The 23,908-nt window shown below is 43.6% G+C and overlaps 1 protein-coding gene across 1 annotated transcript in view; it reads left to right on the top strand.

Annotated features, from left to right (window-relative positions):
- Positions 1-11,571: 11,571 nt before the first annotated feature.
- The window catches only part of LOC311108563 (putative methyltransferase-like protein 24), a gene marked incomplete at both ends in the record, with an annotated part of 112,472 nt that continues 100,135 nt past the window's right edge, over positions 11,572-23,908 (top strand). The window contains one exon of the mRNA XM_084151218.1: positions 11,572-11,928. Coding sequence (XP_084007344.1) covers positions 11,572-11,928 — 357 coding nt within the window. The remainder of the gene's footprint in view (positions 11,929-23,908) is intronic.

The following is a 23,908-nucleotide window of genomic DNA, read 5'->3' as shown; positions in this document are numbered from 1 at the left end:
CATGTCAAAAATGTTATAAATTGATTTTCATTTTAATGAGGGAAATAAGTATTTGACCCCCTCTCAATCAGAAAGATTTCTGGCTCCCAGGTGTCTTTTATACAGGTAACAAGCTGAGATTAGGTTTGAGTTGCCAAACATCAGCCTCCAAACCTTAATGACTTGGAGAAGATCTGCAAAGAAGAGTGGAACAAAATCCCTCCTGAGATGTGTGCAAACCTGGTGGCCAACTACAAGAAACGTCTGACCTCTGTGATTGCCAACAAGGGTTTTTCCACCAAGTACTAAGTCATGTTTTGCAGAGGGGTCAAATACTTATTTCCCTCATTAAAATGAAAAAATCAATTGATAACATTTTTGACATGCGTTTTTCTGGATTTTTTTGTTGTTATTCTGTCTCTCACTGTTCAAATAAACCTACCATTAAAATTATAGACTGATCATGTCTTTTTCAGTGGGCAAACGTACAAAATCAGCAGGGGATCAAATACTTTTTTCCCTCACTGTATGACGACTTCCGGAGGACATCCTCCAACCAATCAAAGCTTTTGCAATATGAACTAAAATGTTGTCCATCCAATTAAAGGATCGGAGAATGAATGTAATACTATGCATGTGCGATTTAGAAGCTTGGTGAGTTGGTGACATTGTTGGATAGATTGAGAGTGATAGTTGAGCATTTTTAGGATATTATTCCATTCAAATTAGTTTATTTAAAATACAGGAGACAGCAGAGGTAGATTATATATTGTTTTCTTGGTTTTAGAACTTTATTTTTGTGTCAAAAATTTATATTTGCCTTGCTAACTTTAGTAGAAAGTAGCTAGCTAGCTACTTGCGCAACACAACGAGAAGGTAAGAAGAAACAGGGATGTTCTCAAGCAACTTATCGACACTACTGCATTATTGGGCATGTAACAGTTGGCTTTTAGGGGGCATGATAAGAGGGAACGTTCCGCTAACAAGGGCAACTACAAGGAGTATGCAGAGGTAATTGCACGTTACGATGATTTACTTGCTGAACATTTGGAAGTTTCTACTGTCTTCTCTGGGAAGTCGAAATCAATTCAGAATGATTTGATAGCTTCCAACGCATCATCCATTGAAAGTGAGATTAAAAGAGGGTGACGCAGCGCATTTTTTACATGGCAAATGGATGAAACCACAGACATCAGCTGTCGCTCGCAGTTGTCAGTTAACGTCAGATATGTGGATGATCAGGGCTTTATTCAGGAATGTTTCTTGGGCTACTTTGATGTGTCAAGTGGGCGAGATACAGAGTCTGTGTTTTACTTTGTGAATTCTGATTAGTCTATTCTGAGTTTATCTTCATGGAGAAACTTGTTGCCCAAACCTATGATGCCGGTGCTGTAATGGAATGTATGTGCTATTTGTATTTACATCTACAGTTTAAGTCGGAAGTTTACATACACTTAGGTTGGAGTCATTAAAACTCATTTTTCAACCACTCCACAAATTTCTTGTTAACAAACTATCGTTTTGGCAAGTCGGTTAGGACATCTACTTTGTGCATGACACAAGTAATTTTACCAACAATTGTTTACAGACAGATTAATTCACTTATAATTCACTGTATCACAATTCCAGTGGGTCAGAAGTTTACACACACTAAGTTGACTGTGCCTTTAAACAGCTTGGAAAATTCCAGAAAATGATGGCTTTAGAAGCTTCCGATAGGCTAATTGACATCATTTGAGTCCATTGGAGGTGTACCTGTGGATGTATTTCAAGGCCTACCTTCAAACGCAGTGCCTCTTTGCTTGACATCATGGGAAAATCAAAAGAAATCAGCCAAGAACTCAGAAAAAAATGTGTAGAACTCCACAAGTCTAGTTCATCCTTGGGAGCAATTTCCAAACACCTCAAGGTACCATGTTCATCTGTACAAACAATAGTACGCAAGTATAAACCCCATGGGACCACACAGCCGTCATACCGCATAGGAAGGAGATGTGTTCTGTTTCCTAGAGAATAACGTACTTTGGTGCGAAAAGTGCAAATCAATCCCAGAACAACAGCAGAGGACCTTGTGAAGATGCTGGAGGAAACAGGTACAAAAGTATCTATATCCACAGTAAAACGAGTCCTATATTGACATAACCTGAAAGGCCGCTCAGCAAGGAAGAAACCACTGCTCCAAAACCGCCATAAAAAAGCCAGACTACGGTTTGCAACTGCATACAGGGACAAAGATCGTACTTTTTGGAGAAATGTCCAATGGTCTGATGAAACAAAAATAGAACTGTTTGGCCATAATGACCATCGTTATGTTTGGAGGAAAAAGGTAGCTTGCAAGTCTAGGAACACCATCCCATCTGTGAAGCACAGGGGTAGAAGCATCATGCTGTGGGGGTGCTTTGCTGCAGGAGGGACTGGTGCACTTCACAAAGTAGATGGCATCATGAGGAAGGAAAATGATGTGGATATATTGAAGCAACATCTCAAGACATCAGTCAGGAAGTTAAAGCTTGGTCGCAAATGGGTCTTCCAAATGGACAATGACCCCAAGCATACTTCCAAAGTTGTGGCAAAATGACTTAAGGACAACAAAGTCAGGGTATTGGAGTGGTCATCACAAAGCCCTGACCTCAATCCTATAGAAAATGTGTGGGCAGAACTGAAAAAGCGTGTGTGAGCAAGGAGGTCTACAAACCTGACTCAGTTACACCAGCTCTGTCAGGAGGAATGGGCCAAAATTCACCCAACTTATTGTGGGAAGCTTGTGGAAGGCTACCCGAAACATTTGACCCAAGTTAAACAATTTAAAGGCAATGCTACCAAATACTAAGTGAGTGTATGTAAACTTCTGACCCACTGGGAATGTGATGAAAGAAATAAAAGCTGAAATAAATAATTATCTCCACTATTATTCTGACATTTCACATTCTTAAAATAAAGTGGTGATCCTAACTGACCTAAGACAGGGAATTTTTACTAGGATTAAATGTCAGGAATTGTGAAAAACGTAAAATGTATTTGGCTATGGAGAATGTAAACTTCCAACTTCAACTGTAAGTCCCCTCCTGTTCCCTGATTAAGAGGTGATGACCAGTCCACTCCACTACCAGTGTGAAATCTCTCCTGACATTAACTGAAGCCATGTCTCATGTGCCCTTTTATCCACTGGTGCATTGAATGTAGCCCTGTCAGTTAATGTCAGGAGAGTAGCCCTGTCAATTAATGTCAGGAGAGTAGCCCTGTCAATTTTCTCGCATTACTGTATGTAGAGTCAATCACATACACAAACAGAATCACATTATTAATGTGATTTAATCCTTGCTTGGACTAACTCATTCTTAGCTCATTTGTCTAACTGTGTTGTGCTATTGTTTTGTCTTCCCAGTCAAATCCTGTCCTGCCCTCAGTGGAAGTTGAGCTCTTCTCCAACACCAACCATCTATTATGAGCATGTCCTGCACTGAAACCTAGCTTCTGAACACCTCAACCCCTGTCCTGCACTGAAGTCAAGCCTCTGAACACCTCAACTCACGCTTCATACACTCATTCATTCAATGCTGTGATCCCTTCCCAACACTGTGTAAGTAGCCCTCTCATTCCTATTCCCCATAATATTTAACTATAAATGTCTTTAATAAATGTTTTAGGTTAAAATAACTTGTCTTTGACGATTTTTGATACAAACTTTGTCGTCTCCGTGCGATCCGTGCCTATACCGTGGGTCTCCCATCCTCCTCAAATTTTCAAGTCACCAGCCTCCACTGTATCCAACAATTGGGACTTTTAATCACCCGCAACCTGAAGAAACACGAAAAAGTCTCTGCACACTTCCAGTCAGATGCAAATGTATTTTAACCAAGCTTTTGGTCAGTCGACCTTCATCAGAGCATGCATTCAACCTGCATTCAGAATGACTGCTGGGGCAGGGAAGATTGATCTTCTTCTTTGGTATCGTTGCGTTCGCACATTTTGTTTGTGCATGCCGCCACCTACTGTTCTGTAGTGTGTGGTCAATTGCATTACCAACCTTACTGAAGCACAAATTCATATCACTCTGTATTGGCCTAGGTCTACTACTCACCCTTGACCCATCATCCTCTACTCTCTTCACTGCCTCAGCATACGATACATTCTGTTCTACTCTGACCTTGTCAAGCTCAACCTGTGTCTCTCGCACTGGGAACTTCTGATCCCCAGCAACATGGGCACCACCAGAATTGACACACACAGTTTTTTCAACCGATACTACACATTCCTTTGTCCAATGCCCTCCTGCACACTTCTCTGAATACACACTGCTGCAACATGACCATAAGCTTGGCATCTGAAACACCTTAGTGTGGTCTGCACAAAAGCTCTCACTGGATAACTGACATATCCTAAGATAACTTTATGCTTCTAAACGACAGACAATGTCATCTCAGTTTCACCACGCTCGCCACCGGGTCTGCGTCATACAGGAAGATAGTCTCAATAATCTACCTAAATCATATAAACTGAAACAGCCATCTCAGTAACGGGTACAAGAAGTCAAACTACTAACAGATTGGATAAGTATAGAAAAATGTATATTGTTTTTGAGTAGCATAAGATTAATCAACCAATCAAAGTACATGCAAAAACACAGGTATTGAAACAAACAATTCTGAAAATCAACCTGCAAGAGAGCATTCTGGGAAATATGATAATGGTGGGCATGATTTTGAGTTGTTTTGAGCAAACATGAATTTGTAATTTTACTCAACAAGCTTGTTCAAATTCAGCTGACTTCGAGCAGAGATTGTTGAGTAAATGCACTAACGTATTAGCTCAAATTCTTGTCCTTTTGAAGTCCACTCAACTCACAGAATAACGCTGATTACGCAATTGGTTAAGATGGCTTTTTTACAGTACACCTCTATCTCGACTCACATACAGAGGAATTCCCACCCTGCTACACATCTACACTCACACACTCGCAAAGCTTCAAAACACCAATCTAACCACACACATACACATACACAAACACGCAGACACACACAGACACACACACACATGCTCGTATGCACACACACACGTGTACACACACGTGTACACGCACACACACACACACCCACCCTTAGAGTGAGCCAATGGCAGTTTTGCTCCTTCACTGCTCCTGTTTCCAGCACAGACACTAATTGTTGGGGCAACCCTTCCCTCTCTTCCTCTTTCCTCTCCTCCCTTCTTTTCCATTTTCCACTTTTTCTCCCCTCTCTTGCACACATTTACATTTTACATTTTCGTCATTTAGCAGACGCTCTTACAAATTGGTGCATTCACCTTATGATAGCCAGTGGGACAACCACTGGGGGGGGGTAGAAGGATTACTTTTATCCTATCCCAGGTATTCCTTAAAGAGGTGGGGTTTCAAGTGTCTCCGGAAGGTGGTGAGTGACTCCGCAGTCCTGGCGTCGTGAGGGAGCTTGTTCCACCATTGGGGTGCCAGAGCAGCGAACAGTTTTGACTGGGCTGAGCGGGAACTGTGCTTCCGCAGAGGTAGAGGGGCCAGCAGGCCAGAGGGGGATGAACGCAATGCCCTCGTTTGGGTGTAGGGACTGATCAGAGCCGGAGGTGCCGTTCCCCTCACAGCTCTGTAGGCAAGCACCATGGTCTTGTAGCAGATGCGGGCTTCAACTGGAAGCCAGTGGAGTGTGCGGAGGAGCGGGGTGACGTGAGAGAACTTGGGAAGGTTGAACACCAGACGGGCTGCAGCGTTCTGGATGAGTTATAGGGGTTTAATGGCACAGGCAGGGAGCCCAGCCAACAGCGAGTTGCAGTAATCCAGACGGGAGATGACAAGTGCCTGGATTAGGACCTGTGCCGCTTCCTGTGTAAGGTATGGTCGTACTCTGCGAATGTTGTAGAGCATGAACCTACAGGATCGGGTCACCGCTTTGATGTTAGCGAAGAACGACAGGGTGTTGTCCAGGGTCACGCCAAGGTTCTTTGCACTCTGGGAGGAGGACACAACAGAGTTGTCAACCGTGATGCCGAGATCATGGAGCGGGCAGTCCTTCCCCGGGAGGAAGAGCAGCTCCGTCTTGCCGAGGTTCAGCTTGAGGTGGTGATCCGTCATCCACACTAATATGTCTGCCAGACATGCAGAGATGCGATTCGCCACCTGGTTATCAGAAGGGGGAAAGGAGAAGATTAATTGTGTGTGGTCTGCGTATGGGGAGTAAAGGTACCGTTTCCTTCTCTCTGTACAGTTTTCTCTCACACACACACTCACTCACTTGCTCCATCTTTCTTTCTTTTGCTTTTCTCACAATAGCTTTCCCAGTCCAGTCCTTTTCAATCTGGCTCCCCTTTCTTTTTCTCTCCTTTATGACACAAGATGAGTTTCATTATTTAGTGGAAAGAACAATGGAGGGGGATTCTCACCACCACAGACCCTAGAACAGGTGAGAAAGAATGAGAGGTTCTGCATTCTTCCACTGTGAAGAAACTCTCATACAGTCCCTCACTCCCCACTGGGCAAAAACTGGTTGAATCAACGTTGTTTCCACGTCATTTCAAACACAAAATGATATGCGATGAAATTTAATCATTGTGGAAAACTGATTGGATTTGCAAAAAGGAATTTCGTATTTTTTTTACCTAACTTTTAACCTAAATCCAATGTCATGGTGCCATTTTTTGCTGATTTCAAATTTAATTCACTCTAATTGACAACTCAACCAAATGTAAATAAAAATTGTTGTTGAACTGATGTCTGTGCCCAGTGGGTTCTTACCTACCAAGAGCTTTCTCACCAAAAATAAAAAGGATTAAGGCCTCTACCTGAGAGTGTCAAATGAATAGCTGTCTGTGACTAAAGCATCATTGGGATTATTGTAGCGTAGTCGTTTGACACTGTCAATCTCTCTGAAGGACTCTGGGGCTTCTCGTTATTGGTTGGTGTTGACTTCTGCTTTGCATGGCCAACTGGAGTGGATTTCACAGAACCCAGGGTCAATCGAAGGGTCAATGACCCCTACATCTGAAGAACTGTCTATGGTCCTGGTGCTGGTTGGTGAGTCCGAGCTAACCAAGCTGGTTGGTGATGTTAATAGTGACATGTCCGTTGATGGCACACGAGTGGAAGAACTGTCCATGGACCTGGCGCTGGTTGGTGATAGCCAGTGCTTGCCTCTTCTTTGGCGGAGAATGGGACGTCCCACTCACATCGTTGCCAGCACTCCAGCGTTTTCTGTTCTCTATGTTAGGCTGCCGATAACTCTTAAGTGAGCTCTCAAACCGATGGCCACTCACAGCCATTATTTCCCCTTGCCACCAGCCCCATGTAGGCTCGGCCCTAAACAATGTGCTCTCTGTCACCTGGGGGTGCATGGCAAATGGCCCAGCAAAACACAAATGACAATGCTTCAAGGACCAGTATGTCTTTTCCCCTCTCTCTCTACAGTATCCAGAGGACTGACTATTGAATGTGTGATAGAATAATACCATAGTATCCATGTTTGGCATCTATCTGAAACTTGTCCTCCAAGTGGCGCAGTGGTCTAAGGCGCTGCATCGCAGTGCTAGCTGTGCCACTAGAGATCCTAGTTCGAATCCAGGCTCTGGCCGCGACCGGGAGACCCATGGGGCGGCGCACAAGTCATCCAGGGTAGGGGAGGGAATGGCCGGCAGGGATGTAGCTCAGTTGGTAGATCATGGCGTTTGCAACGCCAGGGTTGTGGGTTCAATTCCCACGGGGCCAGTATGAAACATATTTTTTTTAAATAATGTATGCACTCACTAACTGTAAGTCGCTCTGGATAAGAGCGCCTGCTAAATGACTAAAATGTAAATGAGTAGAATGCTGATGCCATCTATATGGATGTATGATCTCTGTGATAACTTGTATCTGTACAGGGTGAACTTTAAATTACTAATTGCAAAGGGGTTTTATTGTCCTCTCAGGATTTCTGTCTTATTTACACTGGTCTCAAGTTACTGACCAATCAAACAGTTACTGTTTGATTGGTCAACGGTGGTTGGTTTTACACCTTCAGATAATATAAATGAAATGAAGGTCTGTTGTTCTCTCTCTTATCCTGTATCCTGTCCATTGGAGGAAGGTTGTATGATCAATTATAATTTCCTAGGCTTCTAGGCCTAGTATGCATGTATTTGTCCATGCTTTGTCTTGTAAGTTAACCTAGGATCTATATGTCTAGAATTATGCTTTGTTAATGGCAGTATTGCCTTGTAACTTAAGCTTTATGACTTGTACGTGAACATGTAAAGTGTTGTTCCCATGTTTCATGAGTTGAAATAAAAGATCCCAGAAATGTTCCATAATTTGTTTATATCCCTGTTAGTGAGCATTTCTCCTTTGCCAAGATAATCCTTCCACCGGACAGGTTTGACATATCAAGAAGCTGATTAAACAGCATGATCTTTACACAGGTGCACCTTGTGCTGGGGACAACAAAGGGCCACTCTAAAATGTGCAGTTTTGTCATAAGCACAATGCCACAGATGTGTCAAGTTTTGAGGGAGCGTGCAATTGGCATGCTGACTGCAGGAATGTCCACCATAGCTGTTGCCAGAGAATTGAATGTTCATTTCTCTACCATAAGCCGCATCCAACGTCGTTTTAGAGAATTTGGCATACGTCCAACCGGCCTCACAACCGCGGACCATGTGTAACCACGCCAGCCCAGGACCCCCACATCCGGATTCTTCAACTGCGGGATCATCTGAGACAAAACTGAAGAATTTCTGCACAAACTGTCAGAAACCATCTCAGGGAAGCTCATCTGTGTGCTCGTCATCCTCAACAGGGTCTTGACCTGACTGCAGTCCGGCATCGTAACCGACTTCAGTGGGCAAATGGTCACCTTCGATGGCCACTGGCACGATAGAGAAGTGTGCCCTTCACGGATTAATCCCGGTTTCAACTGTACCGGGCAGATGACGTGTGGGCGAGCGGTTTGCTGATGTCAACATTGTGAACAGAGTGCCCCATGGTGGCATTGGGGTTATGGTATAGGCAGGCATAAGCTATGGACAACGAACACAACTGCATTTTATCGATGGCAATTTGAATGCACAGAGATACCGTGACAAGATCCTAAGGCCTTAGGATTCTCAGTCACGTGAAATCCATAGATTAGGTCCTAATGAATTTATTTTAATTGACTAATTTCCTTGAACTGTAACTCAGTAAAATCTTTGAAATTGTTGCATGTTGCATTTATATATTTGCTCAGTGTACTATAGTATTCTACAGTGTACTACACAATTATATACTAAGGACTAGAATTGATCGAGGGATACTACAGTGTGTAGTATAGTATTTTAAAGTATGCTATAGTTTACTACAGAATTCAATAGTAAGTACTTTAGTATTCTATAGTAAACTGTAGTATTTTTATGTGGGCATGCTCAAGACAGGCTTGATGCAAACTAGTGCCTGCTAAACGTTATGTTTCTTTCAATAATTTAATTTGTTTCATTTGATTACAGTACACCTATGTTTTAATTATATCTGAACAATACATTCATTTTTAATGCATCAATGATTATGAAAGATGTCTTCAATGATCACACATGGGATAGAAATGATGGGTAGTGCAAGTGTACTGTCTATGTGAAAACAGTAATTTACTGTAATTTACAGTACTGTAGCATATAACAATCAAAGGGCAATTTTGAAACATGTATCTTGCATTTTTTGCTATTGGATTAACTGGTTGGTAAAACAACTAAATTGAGAAGATATCATTATGTTGTGTTTTGGTGATTCAATCAATGTTCTCATGGTATTTCACAGTAAACATATTTTGGATCAATCGTTGTATGGTGAAAGATGTCTCCAAACAAAATGAATGCACAATAAAAAGGTTTTGAATAGAAGGCTTGCTGCATTACAAGTGTTACCAGTTTGGAGTTTTGTACTAAGAATTTTGAAAATTCACCACATATGTGAAAATAACGCCATATCGATAGAAAATAACTGTAACTACGTCCTCCATATTGACTGGGGAATATAACCTAGCGTAATTGCCTGTGTGCGTTTGTGTGTGTGTGTGTGTGATACTTCTCTCTACATCCAGGTGGCAGTAGAGCAATGTGTGTCTCTGGTCAATCCCACAGCCTGTTTTCATAAATAAAGAGTACACTGTCTAGGAGCCTCCCATTCCCCTACTTTCATAAAGCCTGTGTGGATCCTTAATCATTACACTCACAACCTCACTGACCTCAACTAATAAAGTCCCCAAAACTTGAGTGGATAAACTTTTCCAGATGCAAAAAATCTACTTCTTTCAATCAGCTAGCCATACTGTAAACTCCTTTACCCTTTGCAATGTCAGACTTAATACATGGGAGCTGCAGTAGGGGGATTGGAATTATAATTTTTTATGAAGAAAGGAGCAATTGGGCTGCTTCTGGGGGAGTGGGAGTAAGTGTACACTTTGGCTGTCCCCATAGGAGAACCCTTTGAAGAACCATTTTTGGTTCCAGGTCGAACCCTTTTGGGTTCCATCTAGGACCCTTTCCACAGAGAGTTCTGCATGGAACTCAAAAGGTTCTACCTGGGGGAAAAAATTGTTATTCTTTGGAGACAGCCGAAGAACCCTTTTGAAACTCTTTTTTCTAAGTGTAGAGTGTTTCAAAGTGATTTCGTAGGACTTGAGCTCCCAACAGTTTTGATTAATCATGTTTATACCCACAGTTTTTAGATTGCAGTGAGCAGAGAGAAAGAAAGAGAGCGCTAAAGTAGATGAAGCGCCCTCATTCCTTCATTTACAACACCCCGAAACCTTTTCTAATCAACCTCTGTATCCCTCTCTTCTCCATTCTTCCCATTTGATTTATTTTCCCTTGTTCCTCTCTTTCTGTGACAGACTGCAAAACACGCCTTTGATTTAAAAGCACTCACACACACCGTCCAAGACTGCACTTCATTTTCTCCCTGTCCTTCTCTCTCTCCTTCCCTCTCTTCTCCTCTCCTCTCCCTCGCTCTCTCCCCCTCTCTCTATATGACCTCCTCAGTGTATGAAACAGAGTGTCCGTAGAGAGATAATGTGAGGCCTTGGTGACAGCTAGCTGTGGATGTGTTGGCCCTGCCCAGTGTAGAGTTACACAGTAACCCGAGACACAGGGGAACGTAGATGGAGTGAGAGGGGTGTGTGTGAGAAAGGGGTGTGAGGGCTAGGAGAGGGAGGGGGAAGTTCCAAAACTTTTCAATGAAAGCCGCATGCTCTTTTCCACCGATTTAATGTGAAGGGGCTCACATACAATGACACACATATACACCGAGAGAGAGGGAGAGAGACATACACACACACACACACACACACACACTCACACAGACTGAGGTAGTTGTTTTGCGATGAGCAGGTGTCCTCCTGTCTCACAAACCCTCAGCACTGCTCCTGCTTATCTTGATCAAACTGTGGACTTCCAAGCAGAGGGAAGGAGGGAAAGAAGGAGGACAGGAGAAAGACTATCCACTCCAAGGAGGAGGAGAGGAAGAATGGGATAGAGACAGAGCGAGAGATCAACAATCTCACAGTTCAGAACATGGACTGAGGCTAGAAAGAGAGGAACAGAAAAAAGGGAAAGATACAGAGAGAGATGTGGCCAAGCATGGGGAGAGACAGACAGACTAGAGGACTGGCTCTGCGCCTGTGTCTTCTCCTCACCACTCTGTGTGTCTGTGTTCACGTTTACCTGGAGCTTGGGAGGAGGAGGGGGGCTCCTTCGCCCCTCATTTTAGGATGTCCCACACAGACCAGCCAGGTGCTACCAGACAAGAGGGCGAGGACACGGGGGGCAAAGGACCCCATGGAGCCCAATGTTGGGGCTGAGGACAGAGCCGTGAAGAGAAGGGTATCCTACGTACGCACGCTGCAGAATGACTCTGTAGCAGGGAAGACAGGGGGAAGGCACAACCCCTCCACATGCTGCCCACCTTTGCGCCCTAACAGAAAGGTGAGAGAGAGCGATTTTTGATTTTATTATTATTTTATTTAACCTTTATTTAACCAGGTAGGCCAGTTGAGAACAAGTTCTCATTTACAACTGTGACCTGGCCAAGATAAAGCAAAGCAGTGCAATAAAAAGAACAACAACACAGAGTTACACATGGGATAGACAAAAACATACAGTCAATAACACAATAGAAAATCTATATACAGTGTGTGCAAATGTAGTAAGTTATGGAGGTAAGGCAATAAATAGGCCATAGTGCAAAATAATTACAATGTAGTATTAACACTGGAGTGATAGATGTGCAGAAGATGATGTGCAAATAGAGATACTGGGGTGCAAATGAGCAAAATAAATAACAATATGGGGATGAGGTAGTTGGGTGGGCTAATTACAGATGGGCTGTGTACAGGTGCAGTAATCGGTAAGCTGCTCTGACAACTGATGCTTAAAGTTAGTGAGGGAGATAAGAGTCTCCAGCTTCAGAGATTTTTGCAGTTCGTTCCAGTCATTAGCAGCAGAGAACTGGAAGGAATGGCGGCCATAAGAGATTTGGCTTTGGGGATGACCATTGAGATATACCTGCTGGAGCGCATACTACGATTGGGTGTTGCTATGGTGACCAATGAGCTAAGATAAGGCGGGGATTTGTCTAGCAGTGATTTATAGATGACCTGGAGCCAGTGGGTTTGGCAACGAATATGTAGTGAGGGCCAGCCAACGAGAGCGTACAGGTCACAATGGTGGGTAGTATATGGCACTTTGGTGACAAAACGGATGGCACTGTGTTAGACTACATCCAATTTGCTGAGTAGAGTGTTGGAGGCTATTTTGTAAATGACATCGCCGAAGTCAAGGATCGGTAGGATAGTCCGTTTTACGAGGGCATGTTTGGCAGCATGAGTGAAGGAGGCTTTGTTGCGAAATAGGAAGCCAATTCTAGATTTAACTTTGGATTGGAGATGCTTAATGTGAGTCTGGAAGGAGAGTTTACGGTATAACCAGACACCTAGGTATTTGTAGTTGTCCACAAATTCTAAGTCAGACCCGCCGCAGCGTTCGATTGAAGAGCATGCATTTAGTTTTACTAGCGTTTAAGAGCAGTTGGAGGCTACGGAAGGAGTGTTGTATGGCATTGAAGCTCGTTTGGAGGTTTGTTAACACAGTGTCCAATGAAGGTCTATATGTATACAAAATGGAGTCGTCTGCGTAGAGGTGGATCAGAGAGTCACCAGCAGCAAGAGCCCGAGAATTGAACCCTGTGGCACACGCATAGAGACTGCCAGAGGTCCAGACAACAGGCCCTCCGATTTGACACATTGAACTCTATCTGAGAAGTAGTTGGTGAACCAGGCGAGGCAGTCATTTGAGAAACCAAGGCTATTTAGTCTGCCAATAAGAATGCGGTGATTGACAGAGTCGAAAACCTTGGCTAGGTCGATGAAGATGGCTGCACAGTACTGTCTTTTATCAATCGCGGTTATAATATCATTTAGGACCTTAAGCGTGGCTGAGGTGCACCCATGACCAGCTCGGAAACCAGATTGCATAGCGGAGAAGGTACGGTGGGATTCGAAATGGTCGGTGATCTGTTTGTTAACTTGGCTTTCAAATACTTTCTAAAGGCAGGGCAGGATGGATATAGGTCTGTAACAGTTTGGATCTAGAGTATCACCCCCTTTGAAGAGGGGGATGACCGCGGCAGCTTTCCAATCTCTGGGGATCTCAGATGATACGAAAGAGAGGTTGAACAGGCTAGTAATAGGGGTTGCGACAATTTCGGTGGCTAATTTTAGAAAGAAAGGGTCCAGATTGTCTAGCCCAGCTGATTTGTAGGTGTCCAGATTTTGCAGCTCTTTCAGAACATCAGCTGTCTGAATTTGGGTGAAGGAGAAGCTGGGGGGCATGGGCAAGTTGCAGCGGAGGGTGCAGAGCTGGTGGCCGGGGTAGGGGTAGCCAGGTGGAAAGCATGGCCAGCCGTAGCAAAATGCTTATTGAAATTCTCGATTATCGTAGATTTATCAGTGGTGACAGTGTTTCCTAGCCTCAGTGCAGTGGGCAGCTGGGAGGAGGTGGTCTTATTCTCCATGGACTTTACAGTGTCCCAAAAGTTTTTGGAGTTAGTGCTACAGGATGCAAATTTCTACAGTAGGGGGATGTGACCACTAAGTGTTTATCTGATCTGAAGTCAGTTCTGCTGTTTAATTGTTAATGATTGAGCATTAGAATTGTGGAACTATAGAAGTGTTATCTGAACCTAGATCAGAGCTTAGTGGAAGATGCCCACCTGGAGTGTGTGACTCAATAAGGGGACGTTCGGGAGCACTTGTTCAGTCACTGTGTTGTAGCCACAAAGCTGCTTAGAGGCTGACAGACAGAGTTAAAACTAAGAGGAGGAGAGGGGCAGTGGGATCAATGAGGGATCAATGGGTAGGCTGTAGGTTGAAGAGGAGAGAGAGGCTGACTGTTGTTAGATTACAGAGAGGAAAAGGACTCAAGAGCGTCTGCTAAATGACTAAAATGTAAATGTATGTGGCCGATGATAAGCTGAGCTGTTGTACTGAACTAAAGACAATGGACACAGGGTTGAGGAGAATTTCTCTATCTGATAGACTCTGAGAATATGATAGATACTCTCAAACTGAAAGACCCAAATGTTCTACTTCTAATTTTGCAGAATCCTGAAATGTGCTTGGCGTGAGAGTGCTAGCATTGGTGAAACATGCTAAATGCTAAAGATATGCTGTGAGAGATGTTTTTATGTAAGAAAGTGGGTGGGGAAAGATGATTCACTGTTTGAACTAGGGGTTTAGAGATTTGCTACAAAGTTACTTGGGGTGGGAGTCCCAAAGTCCAACTCAGAGACAAAGACACTCCTTGCTGCCACACATATTAACACACACACACACTACTATTTCCCCCTGACTGTTTCTGAAGCTGCATGTCAATAGAGGATCCGGTCCAACAAACAACCTTTCAGAGACAAACAAACACACACACCTGACCTCTAACCTATTGAGAGTATGTTCAAGGACCATGCACCACACCCACCACACTACCGGTTGACTCCCAATTCTTTCTCTCTCTTTCTTTCTTCATCTGTCAACCAGTTTCTCTTTGGCTTTCTCTTCTTTCCCCCAATGTTCTATTCCTCTCTTTTCCCTGCTGTCTTCATCTCATTCCTTTCTCCCTCCTGCCCTCTCTTCACCCCTCCATCTCTTTCCCCTCAGCCATGTCTCAAAGGAGGCTGCTTGAAAATCACTGCAGGCAAAAACAACATATTATGCCACATCACCCTGAGCACTGAGAGCTAGCTGGCCACTGCTGTGATATCAATAATACATAGCACCATATGCTGCCTGGTGGTCTCTACTTTTAACACACATTTGTCACATAAATTGCCCTACAGGAGCAGAACCACTGCTTAATTTGTGCCGGATCCTGCCAGAACAGGATCCTGCACCTCTCCTTTTTGGACTGTTTCGTTCTGGGACCACTTTTTGCAGTGTAAAAATATAATAAAACCGATCAAAGTTAACTCTCTCTGCTCTGATAGACATGAATGAGCCTGCAACTCTCATCTCTCCAGCCTTGCACTTCATCATTTATTTCCTTATTGAATCATAGAAGGGTTCCGGAGGAGCTGCAGCACCCCTGATGAATTGTAATACAATTGCCAAAGTTATAGAATTACTGCTGTCTGTTCAGAAATAAATGAAACAATTTAGAACTGCCTACTACACCATGACAAAGCATATAATTTAACCACAGAGGATCAACAGCTTCTTAAAAAATAAATTGCCTAGCTGTGGATTGTAGACCAATAACAAGGTATAGCCTACAGTCGGGAACGCGCGGCAAATCTGTCAGTGAATAAACATCATGCAGACAAAACAGGCCTTTCGCAATACAAATACAATCGCTGGAAAAAACAGGTTGGAAAGCAAATGGCTCCTGCTGAAAAGAGAAGACTAATCTGTCTGCTGTAGGCTACCAAAATATTTGATCAACTTCCAAATAGGCCTATTGTTTTAGAAAGTAAAACAAGAGAGAGAGGGGCTTTTGGCACGAGTGCATCGGCCATCACCAGCGAGTGAGCTGCGCATCATTGGGTGAGTCAATGAAACTGGAAAGCATTTTTAGGACTATAATTTCCTCCTCATATTGTAGCCTACAATATGTGTCCCCACACACTTACTCCTGGGCTATTAATGGTTTCAAGAAATTGTCATTTTTATTGATCTCAGGTTCTCAGTTTGTCAGTGTCAAAGTAGCCTGTCATTTCGATCATTTGTGCGTTATTATGGTGCTTTCAACTGGGAACTCTGAAAAAAAACAAGGTGGAAACATGACGTTAGTGATCTTCAGGTCGGAAAGCCGGAGCTCTAAAAAGAGGCCTGAGTTCCCAACTTGGAATTCCGATTTGGATGACCGTTCAAAACAAATTTTCGCAGTTGTAGCTTGACTTTTACCGAGTTCCCAGTTGTCTTTAACGCACTGAATTTGGAAGTCAGAGATTTCCCAGTTCCGAGGTCCCGTTTTGAAAGCGGCATTAAAAAACATTATGCCAAAATCTCCAGTCATGTAAAATGATGTAGAATTACATGAAATGTGTTTATAAAAATGCCACATTTTTCCCGGACCCTACACCACTAAAAATGTTCTCCATGTGTGCGACTTCTGTAAGTGCCTCTACTCTACTGCTGTATGCCACTACGCAAATGCGATGATATCAGTAGCGACCCGCCCACCTGTTTTGAGCCCCACATTTATAGCAAAAAAAAAATATATATATATATATATATACAGTTGAAGTCGGAAGTTTACATACACCTTAGCCAAATACATTTAAACTCAGTTTTTCACAATTCCTGACATTTAATCCTAGTACAAATTCCCTGTCTTAGGTCAGTTAGGATCACCACTTTATTTTAAGAATGTGAAATGTCAGAATAATAGTAGAGATAATTATTTATTTCAGTTTTTATTTATTTCATCACATTCCCAGTGGGTCAGAAGTTTACATACACTCAATTAGTATTTGGTAGCATTGCCTTTCAATTGTTTAACTTGGGTCAAACGTTTTGGGTAGCCTTCCACAAGCTTCCCACAATAAGTTGGGTGAATTTTGGCCCATTCCTCCTGACAGAGTTGGTGTAACTGAGTCAGGTTTGTAGGCCTCCTTGCTCGCACACGCTTTTTCAGTTCTGGCCACACATTTTCTATAGGATTGAGGTCAGGGCTTTGTGATGGCCAATCCAATACCTTAACTTTGTTGTCCTTAAGCCATTTTGCCACAACTTTGGAAGTATGCTTGGGGTCATTGTCCATTCGAAAGACCCATTTGCGACCAAGCTTTAACTTCCTGACTGATGTCTTGAGATGTTGCTTCAATATATCCACATAATTTTCCTTCCTCATGATGCCATCAATTTTGTGAAGTGCACCAGTCCCTCCTGCATCAAAGCACCCCCACAGCATGATGCTGCCACCCCCGTGCTTCACGGTTGGGATGGTGTTCTTTGGCTTGCAAGTACCTCCTTTTTCCTCCAAACAATGGTCATTATGGCCAAACAGCTCTTTTTTTGTTTCATCAGACCAGAGGACATTTCTCCAAAAAGTACAATCTTTGTCCCCATGTGCAGTTGCAAACCGTAGTCTGGCTTTTCTATGGCGGTTTTGGAGCAGTGGCTTCTTCCTTGCTGAGCGGCCTTTCAGGTTATGTCGATATAGGACTAGTTTTACTGTGGATATAGATACTTTTGTACCTGTTTCCTCCAGCATCTTCACAAGGTCCTTTGCTGTTGTTCTGGGATTGATTTGCACTTTTCGCACCAAAGTACTTTCATCTTTAGGAGACAGAACGCGTCTCCTTCCTGAGCGGTATGATGGCTGCGTGGTCCAATCGTGTTTATAATTGCATACTATTGTTTGTACAGATGAATGTGGTACCTTCAGGCGTTTGGAAATTGCTCCCAAGGATGAACCAGACTTGTGGAGGTCTACAATTATTTTTCTGATTTATTTTGATTTTCCCATGATGTCAAGCAAAGAGGCACTGAGTTTGAAGGTAGGCCTTGAAATACATCCACAGGTACACCTACAATTGACTTAAATGATGTCAATTAGCCTATTAAATCCATAGCAATTCAATCGAAGGGTGTGTCTATCACCGGCAACGGGATTAATGGATTTCGTAAATCAGGAAGGGGTGAAGTTCTCTGACAGTCAGGACACCCCTGGCAATACCTTACCACATCCGCATATACCCCCGGCCAGAAGAAACGTTGTAACACCGCTCGTATTTTTCCTCTCCATAAATGTCCTCCCAACAGGTGGCTATGGGCCAAGTTCAGCACTGTTCACCGAAACGGGGTTGGAACCAACAGCTGCTCCATCGTAACGTTGTTGGAAAAGTGAGTACATTAGCCGGATTTATAGGTATGCCATCTATTACCTTGACAATCTGTCTTGCGTTCTGTAGTGTGGGGTCTTCCAGCTGAGCCGTACCAAACGTTCCCCTATACTGTGTTAACTCAGGAGGAAAAAAAGTCATGGGTAACCAAATTCCCAGGCCCCTCGCCCTGCTCCTCCGGCTCCTCCTCTTCCCCCATTTCGGGACCATTTATCCCCCCTAGGTTTCCCGTCTCTTCGTCGGTTTATTCCCCTTCCTCTCCCAGGAGAACGCGAGTGTTGGCCACAGGAGGCGGGTGTCACGATCGTTTACGGACGAGAAGGACCAAGGCGCAGCGTGATATGCATTCATATTTATTAACGACTAAACACACGACAAAACCACAAACGAAACGTGAAGTCCAAGGTAGCATACACACAACATACCTTACACGGAACAAGATCCCACAACTGACTGGTGCCAAAAGGCTGCCTAAGTATGGTCCCCAATCAGAGACAACGAGCTACAGCTGCCTCTGATTGGGAACCACCCTGGCCAACATAGATCTAAACGATCTAGAAACTAAACATAGAAATAAACACAACACGAAATATACACACCCTGACTCAACAAATAACCGTCCCCTGAGTCAGGGCGTGACAGCGGGCAGGTAAGTATCCATTTTTTATTTTTTTTCATAGGACAAGGAGTTATTTTGTAGCGGTTTCATTTTCATTTCACCGGAAAATGTAAATGGTACCTGGCATGCCATATTACTGGCACAGCCATCTCCTTTGTCCTGTAGTCCTTTCCACAATTCTTGAAAGTATGGACAGTCATGACACAGTATCACAGGATATGGTAGATCTTCAATCAACCCTAGGTTACATCTGAACCGCGCTTTTGTGGTGTTAATCATTACCACTGCAGTTGGATAAATTCTGGTGTCCCCGTGTACACAGGTGATGTCCATGGGGGGAGCTGCAGTCCTCTGCGGCTGAGTTAGTAGTGAAGGCATGATGAGGGAGACCATGCTCACGGAGTCTAGAAGAGCATCTACTACTTTCCCTTGTACCTGTACCCGACTGAGGTGCGGTGGGTGGCGGTGGTCTTGGACATGGGCCAAAATGACATGGTGGTGATGTAGAGTGGAAAATCGACCTGCAATGGGTTCCTCCTTCTTGCGATAGTTCCATGTGATGTGTCCTATTTTGTGACAGCAGTAGCACTCCCAGCTGTCGGTATCAACCCCTCTATACCTCGCCTTTGCTTCAGGCTGTAAAACCTGGTCCTGGTGTCCATGTTCCCCATCTGTCCTTTGGATTATTTATTTCCAAACCCGGGATGGCTGCAGTTGGGATGTTTTTCTTCCTCCTTTCTTGAGGCCTCCCTGTTCATGGGTGGTTCTGTCCAGATGGCTGGGTTTGAGCAGTTCTTCCATTGCTCGACATCTCTCAACGAGGTCCGACACTCTGTCCGCCGTTGTGGGACTGCTCTGGCTGACAACCTTCTTTAGCTTGTAAGGTAAGCCCTGGATGTAGTGGTCAATCACTATTCTTTCCATCATGGCCCTAGTACTGAGGGTCGCAGGCTCTAGCCATTTTTTGCTAGGTGGACCAGGTCAAACATCTGTGCCCTGGGTGTCTTCTCGGGTTGATACGTCCACGATTGGAACCGCTGCGCCCTCAAACAAACAGTGACTCCCAACCGGGCCATAGTCACTGGCTTCTGTCTCTTCCAAATCCGCCCACGCCTGTTGTGCATCCCCACAAATAAATAGAGCCAGTATTCCTGCCCACTCTATCTGTGGCCATGCCTCTCGTTCTTCCGTGCGCTCAAATGTCTTTAGGAAAGCCTCAACGTCATCATTCGGCGTATTTTCTGCAGATACCGAGTGGCCACGATGGGTAGACCCACAGTCTGTTGAGCAATTTTCAACGCAGTGATTTCAGCAGTTAACCTTTGCATGTCCATATTAATCTGCAGTTGACACTTCCTTTGTTCCTCCAATAACAAGTGGTTGGTTTCCGCATGCTGCTGATTTGCTTCTTTTTGCATGTTATTGGAAGTGACCAATTGCTTCAACAGATCTTCCATGGTTGTCGGCCCTTAAAACCTCTTAAAGATCGGACCCTTTTTTTCAATTGTCGCCTAAAATTACATACCCAAATCTAACTGCCTGTAGCTCAGGACCTGAAGCAAGGATATTGATACCATTTGAAAGGAAACACTTTGAAGTTTGTGGAAATGTGAACTTAATGTACGAGAATATAACACATTAGATCTGGTAAAAGATAATACAAACAAAAAAACATGTGTTTTCAATCTTTTTTTTTTGTTCCATCATCTTTGAAATGCAGGAGAAAGGCCACAATATAATATTGCAGTTTAGGCGCAATTTACATTTTGCCCACTAGATTGCAGCAGTGTGTGTGTGCAAAGTTTCAGATTGATCCAGTGAAGCATTGCAATACTGGATTATTTTGTATCAAGTCTGCCCAAATGTGCCGAATTGGTCAATTGATACATTTTCAAGTACATAACTATAGAGAACATACAAAAATGAAATGGTAATACAAAATGTAAGTTTACATACTCCCAGGAATGTCATACATGATGGATCATTATCTTATACACTAACTTTCACACATCTAGATGGCAGGGCGGGGTGGGTGTGGAGCCAGAGACAGCAGTGGTTCAAACTGTAGAACCAAGTTCCTTAATTTGAATAAAAAAATTGATTTTATCAAACACAACTATGCTACATTTTAACTCTGGGACCCTTAGGATGACAAATCAGAGCAAGATTACTGAATGTAAGTACATTATTTACCTTCAGAGGTGAATGTATCAAACCAGTTGCTGTGATAAATGTTCTGTTGTTGTGCACTCTCCTCAAACAATAGCATGGTATTTTTTCACTGTAATAGCTACTGTAAATTGGACAGTGCAGTTAGATTAACAAGAATGTAAGCTTTCTGCCCATATAAGACATGTCTATGTCCTTGAAAGTTTGATGTTACTTACAACAGTTATGCTAATCACATTAGTGCACATTAGCTCAACCGTCCCGTATACGGGACACCGATCCTGTAGAGGTTAAACCACAAAAACATATATATATATATATATACAGTGGGGAAAAAAAGTATTTAGTCAGCCACCAATTGTGCAAGTTCTCCCGCTTAAAAAGATGAGAGAGGCCTGTACTTTTCATCATAGGTACACGTCAACTATGACAGACAAAATGAGAAAAGAAAATCTAGAAAATCACATTGTAGGATTTTTAATGAATTTATTTGCAAATTATGGTGGAAAATAAGTATTTGGTCAATAACAAAAGTTTCTCAATGCTTTGTTACATACCCTTTGTTGGCAATGACACAGGTCAAACATTTTCTGTAAGTCTTCACAAGGTTTTCACACACTGTTGCTGGTATTTTGGCCCATTCCTCCTGCAGATCTCCTCTAGAGCAGTGTTGTTTTGGGGCTGTCGCTGGGCAACACGGACTTTCAACTCCCTCCAAAGATTTTCTATGGGGTTGAGATCTGGAGACTGGCTAGGCCACTCCAGGACCTTGAAATGCTTCTTACGAAGCCACTCCTTCGTTGCCCGGGCGGTGTGTTTGGGATCATTGTCATGCTGAAAGACCCAGCCACGTTTCATCTTCAATGCCCTTGCTGATGGAAGGAGGTTTTCACTCAAAATCTCACGATACATGGCCCCATTCATTCTTTCCTTTACACGGATCAGTCGTCCTGGTCTCTTTGCAGAAAAACAGCCCCAAAGCATGATGTTTCCACCCCCATGCTTCACAGTAGGTATGGTGTTCTTTGGATGCAACTCAACATTCTTTGTCCTCCAAACACAACGAGTTGAGTTTTTACCAAAAAGTTCTATTTTGGTTTCATCTGACCATATGACATTCTCCCAATCCTCTTCTGGATCATCCAAATGCACTCTAGCAAACTTCAGACGGGCCTGGACATGTACTGGCTTAAGCAGGGGGACACGTCTGGCACTGCAGGATTTGAGTCCCTGGCGGCGTAGTGTGTTACTGATGGTAGGCTTTGTTACTTTGGTCCCAGCTCTCTGCAGGTCATTCACTAGGTCCCCCTGTGTGGTTCTGGGATTTTTGCTCACCGTTCTTGTGATCATTTTGACCCCACGGGGTGAGATCTTGCGTGGAGCCCCAGATCGAGGGAGATTATCAGTGGTCTTGTATGTCTTCCATTTCCTAATAATTGCTCCCACAGTTGATTTCTTCAAACCAAGCTGCTTACCTATTGCAGATTCAGTCTTCCCAGCCTGGTGCAGGTCTACAATTTAGTTTCTGGTGTCCTTTGACAGCTCTTTGGTCTTGGCCATAGTGGAGTTTGGAGTGTGGCTGTTTGAGGTTGTGGACAGGTGTCTTTTATACTGATAACAAGTTCAAACAGGTGCCATTAATACAGGTAACGAGTGGAGGACAGAGGAGCCTCTTAAAGAAGAAGTTACAGGTATGTGAGAGCCAGAAATCTTGCTTGTTTGTAGGTGACCAAATACTTATTTTCCACCATAATTTGCAAATAAATTCATAAAAAATCCTACAATGTGATTTTCTGGAAAAAAAATGCTCAATTTGTCTGTCATAGTTGACGTGTACTTATGATGAAAATTACAGGCCTCTCTCATCTTTTTAAGTGGGAGAACTTGCACAATTGGTGGCTGACTAAATACTTTTTTTCCCCCACTGTATATGTGTGTATATATATATATATATATATATATATATATATATACTGCTCAAAAAAATAAAGGGAACACTTAAACAACACAATGTAACTCCAAGTCAATCACACTTCTGTGAAATCAAACTGTCCACTTAGGAAGCAACACTGATTGACAATACATTTCACATGCTGTTGTGCAAATGGAATAGACAACAGGTGGAAATTATAGGCAATTAGCAAGACACCCCCAATAAAGGACTGGTTTTGCAGGTGGTGACCACAGACCACTTCTCAGTTCCTATGCTTCCTGGCTGATGTTTAGGTCACTTTTGAATGCTGGCGGTGCTTTCACTCTAGTGGTAGCATGAGACGGAGTCTACAACCCACACAAGTGGCTCAGGTTGTGAAGCTCATCCAGGATGGCACATCAATGCGAGCTGTGTCAAGAAGGTTTGCTGTGTCTGTCAGCGTAGTGTCCAGAGCATGGAGGCTACCAGGAGACAGGCCAGTACATCAGGAGACGTGGAGGAGGCCGTAGGAGGGCAACAACCCAGCAGCAGGACTGCTACCTCCGCCTTTGTGCAAGGAGGAGCAGGAGGAGCACTGCCAGAGCCCTGCAAAATGACCTCCAGCAGGCCACAAATGTGCATGTGTCTGCTCAAACGGTCAGAAACAGACTCCATGAGGGTAGTATGAGGGCCCGACGTCCACAGGTGGGGGTTGTGCTTACAGCCCAACACCGTGCAGGACGTTTGGCATTTGCCAGAGAACACCAAGATTGGCAAATTCGCCACTGGTGCCCTGTGCTCTTCACAGATGAAAGCAGGTTCACACTGAGCACATGTGACAGACGTGACAGAGTCTGGAGACGCCGTG

The sequence above is a fragment of the Coregonus lavaretus genome (genome assembly GCF_964263955.1).
Source record: "Coregonus lavaretus genome assembly, chromosome: 33".
In the NCBI taxonomy this organism is placed as follows: Eukaryota; Metazoa; Chordata; class Actinopteri; order Salmoniformes; family Salmonidae; genus Coregonus; species Coregonus lavaretus.
Note: the sequence above shows the minus strand (reverse complement) of the source record. Positions and strands in the feature narration are given on the sequence as shown.